This window comes from Echinops telfairi, unplaced genomic scaffold (assembly GCF_000313985.2).
Source record: "Echinops telfairi isolate 266 unplaced genomic scaffold, ASM31398v2 ScPeMD7_2;HRSCAF=8, whole genome shotgun sequence".
NCBI lineage: Eukaryota > Metazoa > Chordata > Mammalia > Afrosoricida > Tenrecidae > Echinops > Echinops telfairi.
The window spans coordinates 50,210,415-50,223,506 of NW_022103898.1; the positions used below are offsets into that span (position 1 = coordinate 50,210,415).

General features: G+C 42.0%; 1 protein-coding gene across 1 annotated transcript in view; it reads left to right on the forward strand.

Annotated features, from left to right (window-relative positions):
• Positions 1–13,092, forward strand: part of LIN7A (lin-7 homolog A, crumbs cell polarity complex component) — a 246,476-nt gene that overhangs the window by 220,308 nt on the left and 13,076 nt on the right. Inside the window, exon 5 of the mRNA XM_013004082.2 lies at positions 10,627–10,854. Within this exon, the coding sequence (XP_012859536.1) occupies positions 10,627–10,854 (228 nt within the window). The remainder of the gene's footprint in view (positions 1–10,626; positions 10,855–13,092) is intronic.

A 13,092-nucleotide genomic window follows, 5' to 3' on the forward strand; every position in this document is an offset into this window, starting at 1 on the left:
GCCCAAAGAATTTAGTAGAATACATCTGGTAGGATAAAATGCTTAATAAATGTTGTTTAATAACCGAGCCAAGAGTTGAATGAGTAATTAAAAGTAGGGGTTTTACCGTGAACAACCCTGCTTTCCCCAGGCCTTAGCCACAGATGAAAATTGGGTCTGTCCAAAGGCTATTTATAACTCCTTGCTCTCAATTTAACCCAGATTTGCTAAAGAAATGGTTATATAAATCGCCGCCAGGGCTCAGCACAGCCTTTAAAAATAAAATGAAAAAACCCGTTAGTATCTGCCTTCAACTCTGAGAAAAGACTGAAATGGTGCTTTGAGGCCACTGATGATCTCGTCCCCTAAAACCCACGTTGTTGTGTCTCAGGCAACTACTACCTTTTTGAAAGACTCGGGAGGGTTGAGCACATTCTCTTAAACCTCCTAATCGTGATGTTAGTTGTAATTATGAATCTCTAGTTAAAATCAAGGCCTGCCTCCAATCTAACTTGCTTCCCCTCCCCTCCCTGTCAGTCACTTTTACGAACATTGAGTCACCCTTTTGTTAGGCAGGAGCACTGGCGGCATACTAGTGACCTGCCGGGTGCTTCACCACAAGGTGAGCAGTTTGAAACCACCAGCGGCTCCTTGGGAGAAAGAGGAGGCCTCCTGCTCCAGCACAGAATTGCCGTCTGGGACACCCGCAGGGGCGGTTCCACGCTGCCCAGGGTCGCTGTGAGTTGGCATGGGCTCAATGGCAGTGAGTGTGATTTGGGGTTTGTTAGGAGAGATCACTACCTTGAAGTGGCTTTTCTGAATGTTTCCCTCTCTTTCCAAGCCTTGTCTCGATTTCTAGATTATGTACAGTCTCCAAGCCTTGCAGGAATTGGGGCGAATCTCGTTCCTTGATTTTCCAGTATGCCTACTGTTTCCTCTGAGAGGTAACAGCTCCTGTCTTGCCTACAGCGAGTCCACAAAAATGACCGTTTATCTTTACTAAACGTGCATAGCTCATAGCAAACCTGGAGGGCCCAGAGCATGTGTCCCTGGGAGTTTCCCAAACGAGACTGTAACTCTTGACAGGAGTAAATCGCTGCCAATAGGTTTGAACTGCTACCCTTGGGATGAGCAGCCCACTAGTCACTATGAGTCAGAGTCAATTTAATGGCAGTGAGTTCGGTTTTGCTTTAATGTGCACAAAGGAGCCCTGATGACTCCCTGCAATGCACTTGACAGAGCTTATCTTCCTCCAAATCTGCAGAGCATGAGCCATCGGGACACCTATTTAGGCCCTATCTATCCCACTAGAGAGCCATCCCCCACCCCACCCCTCTGGAATTTCCCCCCTTTGTCGGGCTGGCCCAGAAAGCAAAGATTTTTAATAATCCAATCATAAATGAGAAACCACGCCATCTCCCTTGGAGATCAGCTAAGCAAGCTGGGGAACAGGATCTTGCTTCTAATGTTCTATAATGTGTTTGTTGGGTCCGCTCTACCTCCATGTAATCCTGTGTACAGCCGTGCCCAGGCCTGCACCCTCCACAGAATCATTGCTGTGTTTGCACCTATTGTTACACTCAGTGTGTCAATCCATCTCCCTGAAGGTCTTCCTACCCCGCCCCACCCCCGATTCCCTACAAGATTATGCCCATCTCTGGAGACTTGTCCCTCCTGATAACATACCCAAAGTACCGGAGAAAAGGTCATACCATCTTAGCTTTTAAGGAACATTTCATTTGCATTGCTCCCCAAACCGAGTTATTTATTCTTTTGGCAGCCCACAGAATATTCTTTGCCAACACTGTAACTGAAAGACATCAGTTCTTCTTCAATCTTGTATATTGATTGTCCTGTTCTCACACGCATATGAGACCATTGAGATTACCATGTCTTGGGTCAGACATACCTGAGTAGTCAAAGTGGTATCTTTAGTCTTTTGCAGCAGGAGATTTGCTCGATGCAGTTCTTTGTTGGATTTTGTTCTGTGTTTTCACAGGCATTCATTATGGATCCGAGTAAAATGAACTCCTCATTATCTTCTCCATTTATCATGGTGTTGTCTAGTGTCCAGTTGTAAGGATTTTGTTTTTCTTTATGTAAGTTGTAATCCCTAATGAAACCTGTACTCTTTTTAAAAATCTGTTAAAATGTTATTACTTATCTATTGCTGTTTAGCACATGACTTCAAACCCAAAGGGCTTAAAACGATAATCCCTTTTTATCTCAGTTTCCATTGATCAGGAACCAGCTGCGGCTTAGCTCAGTGTCTCTATATCAGGCTCCCTCACAAGACTGCGGTCAACGGAAAGGAGAATCCAGTTCCACGTCTGCCAAGGAGTGATTTCTGTATGGCAGATATTAGACATGCCTCCACCCTCCATCCTTATTTATCCTATTCTGATACCACCCCCCTCTCCTGACACTCTGTTTCTCTGCTGAGTCTGATATTTCAAGTAGTCACACAAAACTTACAGGTAACACTCATAATCATGGGGGTTATTCGGAAAACTAACAGATTAAAAAACAGCAAGTACCTCAAGTCCTCTTGCCTTTCTGCAAGCAAGGTTTGTCATTGACATCTTGCAGGTCGTTCATAAGCCTTCCACCAATCTTGGTGCAGAATACTTCTTCAGAGTCCAGATGGTCAAAGTATTTGTTCCTCACGGAAATTTAATAAGCATGGGGATAAGATACAATCCTTACACACACCTTTCCCGATCCCCTCTCTTCTGTTTGAACGACAGCTTTTTGGTCTACGTGGTACCTTAGCATTAAGCATTCCGAAATGCCCATGCTATGTAATACTTGCTAACCATAGTGTACCATCTCACTGCTCTCTATTATCCCTCTGGGTTCTAATAGCCGTTACGATGGCTACACATAACTCACAGACAAGTTCATGATTCAAAGCTTTATAAGGAAGTTAGCAGGTTGTAATGTCAGTGAGAAATGTTCAGGATGGAGCTCTTTATCAGGACATGTTACCAAGTTCTTTGAGGGCTGTTAGTACACACACACACACACACACACCGTGAGCCTCAACTCAAACGCACGCGGCTCAAGCTCTGCTGGTCAGCAGACCCAATTCCCTGAAGTAAGTGCTCAAAGGGACCCCAGTCCACAAGCCAGCCTCCTGCACAGGAGCATTCCATTTTGTTTGCTCAGTCACTTAGGAAGCCACCTCTCTGTCCCATCCGGTGCTCTGGCTCCTGTTCTGTTGCTGGCTCCTTTACTGGTGCAGCTGCCCTCTGGATCCAGGAAGTGGATTCCACATGCATCTTGGGTCCAGAGGGCACATTCCACTCCTGGCTCTTGCTGGTACTGAGCTCCCTCCTCCTGCTTCACCAAGGGCTCATTTCATAAGCAGCAGGAGGGCGCTCCAGGGAATCCGGTTCACAATTACTCATAAGTGAATCCTATCAGTATTTTCTGCCCCCTCTTACCTGACCCACACAGAACAAGGTCATTTGGTTCCAGTTAGAGGCTTTGGGTAGAGGAACTCCATTAAATAACTCACTGTCCCTGCACATAGGTTATTAGGATCCACACAGTTCAATGAGTCTTTGTGTAATTAATTAAACTCAAGTATCTCTCTAGTATTCTCTGCTTTCAGCCAAGCTTCGTCTGGCATCAGCAGTGATTTCCCTTATTGCCTGTCCTCGTCTGAATCCATTTGGAATGTCCCAGTTTCTTGTGTATGTATTCTGCTACGGCTTTTAAATTATCTACAACAGAAATTCATTTGTGTGCGATATTTATGGTATTATATGATAATGTCCACATTCTGTTGGATTATCTTTCTTTGAAATGAACATGACCTGGATCTCTTCAGTCATTTGGCCAGGTAGCTGTCTTCCAGATGTCTTGGCACAGACCCGCGAGTGCTTCCACCACTCCCTGAGCCAGTACTGGGGGGTATTGCCTCCTCCGGTAAAATGATCCGAAAAAATTTAATGCAGTCCACTATGTCCACATTGAAGAGCCACGATCCAAAGACGATGATAACAAAATCCAATTCTGATGAAGGGAGAAGTATCAGAGCTTAAATTGTGAACACCCAATTTGTAGAAGGCTATGGAGGTCAACGAGAGCCCCAAATCCATGGCAGATCCCCTCTAGTCACAGGCAAGGGACTCAGCCAGCTTTAATATCAGGGTAAGATTATTGCAAACTGGATTATGGTGGTTCCCTCCTGACCTAACCGGAATTTGCTCCAGGGTCAAGTATTTCTGCCTTGCTCCGCAAGAGAAACTTCTTCTATGGAGTTTAAAATATTGACGGTGATCTTCTCTTTCTTACTTTTTAATCTTTATTTTTATCTCCATATTACTTTCTTCTTGCTTTTTGTTTTGGTTCTTTATTGTTTCCAGAGGGCCTCCCAATTTGTGAAGCACAGAAGGAGTGGATGCATAGAGACCTTAACTAATGCAGTGGTTTATCAGGGGCCTGAGATGGAGTGGTGGGGAGTCTGAGGGGATTTGAGGAGCAAACCATGAATTCAAGAGAGGGAACATTGGAACTGGGTGTGATGATGTAAAGAGCCTTTTAAAAACAATTTCAATATGGCAGTGTATGATATGTGAATACTACATCAAGAAAACTACTAAAATGTTAAAAGAAACAAAACTTGACTGATGGTTACCATGGGTGAAGAAGGAAGATTTGTTGCTTGGGGGCATTGATTTTATGGTAATAATGGGAGAATGATTTGAAGAGGATATCAATAATGGTTGTACAACACAAAGAGTATAATCAATGGCACTGAATTATACATGTAGAAGGTGTTGAATTGGAGAATATTTTGTGGTGTGTATTTTTGTCACAATTTAAAGATATAATTACATGAATAACAATGACTACAGGGAAGAAGAAAATATTCTATAGTTTATTGTGGTGATAATTGTACAACTCTTCTTGATGTAATCAATTGTATGTCATGTGGATGAAGTGCCAGTAAGACTGTTAAAAAATAAAAAAACAAAAGAGAATTTAATGGAGAATGATCTACATGGAGATTAACAAATGTATTTAGGATTTCCACCATAAACTGTAGTCTTCCACAAACGTAGTGCTCAAAATTTTAATTGTTTTTTTTTGCCTTCTGTTATACATACTCTGATAAATATATGTGCATATCTTATTATATTCTTTAGGAATGTCTTGAAAATAAAGCTATAGAATTATAAAGGGTATATGCAATACATAGCAATTCTACCCTCAAGGAAAATTATATTAGTTTTTGTTAAATTAATATCAGTAATGACACTGCAGAGATGCCTCTACATCCTAGTCAAGCTATCATATTTTAAAATATGTACTTCTCATTTCGAAGATAGAATAACATGTTGTATATTAGTCTTTATTTCTTTGATTACCAGGAAGCTTGAATATCTTCAAATAGACATATTAATCATTTCTTTTTGATTACTATAAATCAATGCATGTCCTTGTCCATTTTGCCTTTCATCTTTATATTATTTATTTGTTAGAGATTTTCTTTTGAAAAATAAATTGACTAATATATTGAAAATTATCTTCAGGATTTTTTCTGCCTTAACTTCATGGCATTTTAGATAGAAATGTAAAGTTGTAAATATGATTTTGTTCTTCGATATTTCTACTTAAGAATTTATTTTTCATTATATAGTGAACATTTGCCTACATTTTATTTTCATCTTTATGATTTTATTCTTACATTTGCATTTTTACCCGATCTGTGGCCATATCCAGCATAAAGAATGAAACTGACATCAGTAGTATTTTATATCACTGGCGCCATCATCACTGATGTAATATTTTTCCTCGTTTGGTGTAAGTTATACCTTTCTTTTACATATGATGGATCTGTTTCTGTACGGTCTGTCATAATTTTTTTTTTTGAAGGCCAGACTTTATGTCATTGTTTATTCTTTTTTTTTTTTTCTTTTTTAACATTTTATTAGGGGCTCATACAACTGTTATCCCAATCCATACACACATCAATTGTGTAAAGCGCATTTGTACATCGTTTCTCAAAACATTTTCTCTCCATTTAAACCCCCGACATTAGGTCCTCATTTTTCCCCTCCCTCCCCGCTCCCCCCTCCCACATGAGCCCCCGATAGTTTATAAATAAGTATTTTGTCATATCTTGCCCTGTCCGACGTCTCCCTTCATCCACTTTTCGGTTGTCTGTCCCCCAGGGAGGAGGTCACATTTTATTATTCTTCCCACGCCAATAAAACACAGCTTTAGTTACTCCCAGGGCCCTGGTAGTGTTTATGCAATAGGCTGTTTGCCTCAAAGTCAATAGTTCGTAACTACCAGCCACCCTATGGGGGAAAGATGAGGCTTTCTACTCCCGTAAACCATTCCATTCTGGAAGACTCAGCAAGGCAATTCTGCCTTGCCCTATAGGGTCACTCTGAGTCAGCATTTATTCAGTGGCAACGAGCTTGTTGATGTCTTTTTGTTTTATTTTTAAATTACTTTAGATGCTTTCTAAATTTGAATGCCTGAGAGTGAAAGTATTTTTTTTACTATTTTTTTTTCATATTTTCTGAGTTTAGCTGGCTGGGTGTATTTATTCTTCCAGGTGAATGTTAGAAATTCCCTTCTGAATGTTCACCTGTTAGCATTTCCATAGATTTTTATTATTTCTCGCCTTTCCAACTAGTGCTCTCATCCAGCACACGATGTGCCTTACGAAGGCTGGCCTGCTTACATTTCAGCTACAAACATAAGAAACATTAATAGCAATGAAGGTAACTGCCAGCCCATTACTTTAATGAGGTCTCATTTCTGGACACATGAAGTCTTTCGGTGGCTCCCTGTTGGTGTAAAGTAATTTCTGTATTCTTCAACTTACGGTGAAGATGTACCTTAAGTGAATGTTGCAAAGAGCCTTGAGGAGAAAGTTCAAGGGGTGTGAAACTGTTAAGAGACTTTGAAAGTTAGGAAATGCCATGACATCGCTCTAACTCAATTCTCCGGTGTTATTCCAGCTCAGCTCCAATCCTAACATTTCTGCTGATGCCTGTTCCACGAGTCTCAAGGCTTTCTCTTGCTAAGTTTTCACTCAGCTTAGTCACACCACTTGGGACGACTTGCTTACCTTCACCTATGTGTGTAGAAATGTTACTAATTCATCAAAAGCCACCCAAAGGTTTTTCCACTCACTTCATTTTTGTTCGTGCAAACTCCAGTTGTGAATCCCTGGATCCTCATCTCATCATATACAACTAGAAATGATTCATTTAAACTAGTGTGCTAATACCACTATGCATTGACTCATTACATGTCATTGCATTTATGACTGTGCTTTAAGGGTCTAAAGTCCCTGAGCATGATGTTTCAGATAAATTTGCTTTGCACCATACTGACTTTGAAATCATTAAGTTTTTTTGCCAAAAAAAATTGTTTGAACATACTTGTAGAAAATATATAACAAGAAAAAATATGCAGTGTTAAGATGCAGTGTTAATGCCAATTGATGATAGTCAAGTTGAAATAATTAATATTTGAAAATTATACCAAGGATGTTATCAAGCATATAGATAGGTTCATTATCAAAGGTTTTACTTAATAAGATTGCTAGATAACTTACAGTATTCCCAGGTAAGCTCGCATTTCAAATTACCAAAGGATTGCTTTATAATGCTTTTAATTGTTATAAATCAGCCCCTGTATCTTATGGGAAATGCATTGGCTAGGTGCCTTTGCTTGTTTCTTTTGTTAGTTGATTGGAGTCGCTCACACTCATAGCCTTCCTGTGTGCAACAGAATGAAAGAGTGCTTGATCCGGGGCCGGCCCCACAACTGTGGCCATGTTTGAAATCATTGTTGCTGCAACCACTGTGTCAAGCCGTCTCATTGAGGGCCGCCCTCCCTTTTCACTGACGTCTACTTCACTAAGCATGATGTCCTTCTCCAGGGACTGCTTTCCGGGTAGCATGTCCAAAGTATAGAAGAGAAGTCTCACTATCCCTGCTGCTTCGAAGAGCATTTTGGCCGCACTGCCATCAGACAGACGTGTTGGTTCTTCAGGCCGTCCAGGGTGCTTTCAGGAGGCTTTGCAGCACTATGACTCAGCTGCATCGGTTAATCTCTGCTACCTCTTATTCATTGTCCAGTGTTCACATGAGCGTGAGATGTTTGAAAAATACCATGGCTTGGGACAGGCATACTTCCATTCTCAAAGTAGGGCTTATGAAGTGGATTTGCCCAGTGCAGTATGCTCAGATTTCTTAGAAGACGAGATCCTTGACAATTTCAACTTTTTTTTTTTTTGCTTATCATGATGTTACTTACTGCCTCAGTCATGAGGGCTTTATTTTCTTTACATTAAGTTGTGGTCCTCACTGAAGGCTCCAGACTTTAATAGTCGTACGTGCTTCAGACTCCCTTGACTTTCAGCAAGAAACAATGGGTCATCTGTATATTGCAGGTTGCCCCGTAAGGCTTCCTCCAATTCTGGTGTTGTGGTCTTTTTCAGATAGTCCAGCTTCTCAGATGATTTACCCACCATACAGACTGAATAACTACTGCGAAAGCTAGAACCCTGATGCTCACCTTTCCCGATGTTCAGTCACGCAATGCCCTCTTGTTTGTTTGAGTGGCTGCCTCTTGGTCTGTGCGCAGTTCTGCAGGAGCACAATGAGGTGCCTTAGAAGTGCCGTTCTTTGCCATGTTAGCCACAGTTTGTTAGGACACAGATGGTTAGGTTGTCAAGAAAATAGAAGCAACTGTCTTTCTGGAAGTCTGTGCTGTCAGCCAGGATATATCTGACATCAGAAATGATAGCCCTATTTCCATGTCCTCTTCTGAATCTGGCTAGAATTTCTGGCAGCTCCTTGTCAATGTACTGCTGCATCTACTTTTTAATTATCTTCAGCAAAAATTTACTTGCATGTGATCTTAATGATATTCTTCAATAATTTTTGAATTTTGTTTGGTCCTTTTCCTTTGGAAATGGTAGAAATATGGATCTCTTCCTGTCAGGTGGCAAGATAGCTGCCATCCAAAATTCTTAGCATAAACAAGTGTGTGCTTCCAGGGATTTCAGTTTTTGAGGAAACATTACAATTGTCATTCTGTCAATTTCCACATCCTTGTTTTCACCACAGGAGCCTTTATGGCATAACGGTTATGAATCAGGCTAGTTATGAATTCATACACCCCGCCACCACCAGCTGCTCCTCAGGAGAAAGATGCACTTTGTACTTTCATAAAGGCCCACAGTCATCTGGGAACTTCGCAGGGGCAGTTCCACCCTGTCCTATGGGACACTATGAGTCGGCATTGACTCGATGCAGTGAGTTTGGCTTAGGGCTTGTTTTTCACTATTGTCGTCAGTGAAACTGGAACTTTTTTCCTTAATTCCCTCAATTCTTGATAATACCCTACGTCTTGAAGCAGATATATACTACACAAGTTATTTGGTTTATATTTGAAATTAAAACTTAACTGTACATTCTAGTTTGTTAGTGTTGTTTTTGCTAAGTCTGTCCATCTTAATCCTTAGGGTATTTCTTTCATATATATCAAATGTCCAGACTACAATAAAATTACATTTCTGTGATTAGTTAGAAACTTTTGGATGTGTTGCATTGGGTTACACATTGAATCACTAACTCACAAGGTCACTTGTTCAAACTCACCAGCCACTCTTCAAGAAAAAGATAAGTCTGTATACTCCCGTAAAGATTCAAAAAGCCTTGGGAAGCCACAGGGACACTTCAGTCTGTCCCATAGAGTCATTATGTGTGCACGTTGGAGTCCATGTCTGACTCTCCAGAAAGCCCTCAAGGATTGGTTTCCAGGGGGAAAAAGAAGTTGGCCTTTGGCTATTCCACCATTAGTTACTCTTCCACTCTTGAACATCTGCAACAATAACGAGTATGAAGAGGATGTTAGTTTATTGTGCCAACCTGGCTGATAAACGGTTAATTGAAGGGCAGAGCGATAAATGGCTCGGTGAGCCTTGCCTTTCTTGTTCTGGGTCTCTTGTTTTGTGATGGTCGGACCAGGGTGCAGCTGCCTTAGCCAGTTCCCTGCTTCAGCTGGCAAGGCTTACTTCCTGCAGGACATCCCCAAGGAGAAGCCACATGGACCTACCCCAATGCAGCCCTGGGTGCTGGAGCACCCGCATGGAGACCCCTGCCAGCGCTGAGATGTTTACACATTCACTGACTCAGCTTTCCTCCTGCAGTCGGCATCATTGTGTCTGTTTTGTGAGATGGAGGAGGACTTTGTGGATTGGTGTTGGACATATGGACATATGGGTTAATGTTGGACTTGTGGGCTTGGGCAGCACTGGGTTGGGATGTTTTTTTGATGCACACTTAGCCTTTATATAAAACTCTCTCATACATGAGTTTCTGTAGATTTGTTTCTCTAATACCCAGACTAATACATATGAACTTCTAGCTAAATCAGTTAATTGGAAAAAGGAGAATTATTTGAAAATTCACAAACAATGATTTGTGTAACTTTACAAATTACCTCTCAAAATACAAAAGCATGCTTGTCATTGAGTCCCTTTTGTCATACTGTCTTGAAATGTTCATTTTGAGGATTTCAATCTGACACTATTTTCAGACTTGTCTCTTAAGGATAAGAACAGTGCTGCTCTCACTTGAGGAAACGTCTTTGATGTAATTGCAGAGTGTGGAAGGAGAGCACCACGAGAAGGCCGTGGAGCTCCTCAAGGCTGCCAAGGACAGTGTCAAGCTGGTGGTCCGATACACTCCGAAAGTCCTGGAAGAAATGGAGGCTCGTTTCGAAAAGCTAAGGACAGCCAGGCGTCGGCAGCAGCAGCAGTTGCTAATTCAGCAGCAACAGCAGCAGCAGCAGCAGCAGCAGCAGCAGACACAGCAAAATCACATGTCATAGGTGAGAAGTGCCTGATTCTCTGTGGACATGTGCTTTCTGTATGTGCTTTTGCAGACAAAAATCACTCAACTTAATAATCCAAACAAAATCATCAAACACAAGCAAAAATGAATTATCTCAGAAAATATGAACCAAAGAGCTTACTTTTTGTCATTCACTCATATTTCCCTCGACATATGATGTTCTAGAAGACAATAGACGTTGGGAGGTCAGGTTCAGACTGTGTGATAGCTGGATAGAAATAAAACTAAACACGGTCCCAGTGCAAACCCAGACCCTCGGGCACTTTGCAAGGTTAGGTGACTGTGGGCTGGATTCCAGCTCGCGCTCACTTCCTTGGCCTATTACCGCTGCGCAGTGTTCAACTAGCACAACCGTGTGGTCAGATACCATCTCTAAGCCAAAACGCCAAGCCCACTGCTACTGAGCCAATTCAGACTCGTGGCGAACCCAGTGGATAGAGCCAAGCTACCCCCACAGACTTTCTGTGACTGGACATCTAGACAGAAGCAGACTCTCACATCTTTCTCCTACAGAGTTGCTGGTGGGGTTGGTTAGCAGGCAAGTTCTTCAGCACAGGGCCACCAGGGCACTTCAGATTCCTTCTAGAACACTGAATTACACTTATTGGAAAATGGCTCCTGGGGTGGGGAAAAATACAATGAAATCTACCAGTAAGATGCATAGCGCTCATGCTCAGAGAGATTCTGAAGCTCTTTTGGAGTATTTAAATATTTTTAAAATGGACCTAAGGGGCACCTGCCTTTTTTATAAATTCTACTTTGTGACCCCCACAAAAAAATGCTAATTCAGGTTTTGCTGTATAATTTCAAAAGTAATTGAAAAAGATATGCTAATAAAAACCATAATCTTGGAAGTACCTGCTATGTGTTAGCTTCTTCCCACATATCCTCTTTAATCTTTCTAAAAAAATTATAGAAGTGTGATGTAGAAAAACAAAGTGATGGGGATGAGCCAGTTGCCACCCTCTGCTTTCACAGTGGGGACAGAGAGTGCCATTGCCTCTATCTCATAAAGAAAATGAGGCTGCAGGAGCTCGTTTTCCATGAGCACCACACCATCTTGGGCATTTAGTGCTGCTGTAACAGGAAGGCCACAGGTGGCTGGCTTTAATGAAGTTGTCGATTCTCTCACACTTTGAGACTAGAAGTCAGAATCCAAGATCCCAGTGCTAGGCAAAGGCTCACTCTCTCTTTCTGCCAACTCTAGGAGGAGGGTCTTTTCCTCTTTTTAAAGGGGCCCTACCCCTGCAGAGCTTCTTGTGTCTTGGTGTCAGTCGTCCCCTGTGTCTAGGAGGTTCTCGGCACCTGGTTCCAAAGGGCATGCTCCACTCTTGGGTCATCGCTCTTAATGTTAGTCAAGTACTTCCAGCTCTCCTTGCATTTGCCTCAGATTCTCTCAGGAGATGAAAGATGATGCAAGCCCCATGCACGGAAGACTCTCGACATTGATTCAGGACTGTAACCTGAGTCAGGGTTGTGACTCAACTAAGGGAAGAGTGATAAAGTCCATCCTATTGATACTCCGTGAACCGAAACATGCCATGACACTCTTTTGACATGATCGATTCCTGCACATTAGCCACAGACAAGGGCATCACAAAATAGAAAATGACCACCGGATGCTGAGAATCACGGCTGCCAAGTTGACACATTTAGGGGAGGGGGGGAGACACAATTTGCTCCATGACACACACAGTAGTCAGAGGTAGTACTGCACTGTTCTTTCATTCTCTTGTCGGTTACATTGTCGGGCACCCTCAGAGAGTGTGAAGCCAGTCCCTGCTGCATTTGGAAGCACCAGTTCATATTTCCGGACAGGCGGGTCTCCTCTGTGTGATTTCCGACCTCCTCCACGATGATTCCAGTAAATCTGCCTTTCAAATGAGGCTCACATGGTCTTGAAAAAAATGACACTGGGTAATAGGTAATAGTGGCTTTAGGCATTTAATTGCAGATTATTTGCATAACCAGGAACATTGGACATAATGTAACATTCCTTAAAAGGCAAGGCTGCATAGGAGAATGAAGAATATGGAATTTGATCACACAATCGTAGGACAATTATTAAAAAGAAGAAGACACTGCTATCAAGCCGATTCTGATTCATGGCGAGCCTATATGACAGGCGAGAACTAGTCCGGTGGGTTTCTGAGACTGTAACTCTTTGGAGGATTAAAAAGCCTTATCTTTCCTCCTCGGAGTGTGACTGGTGGTT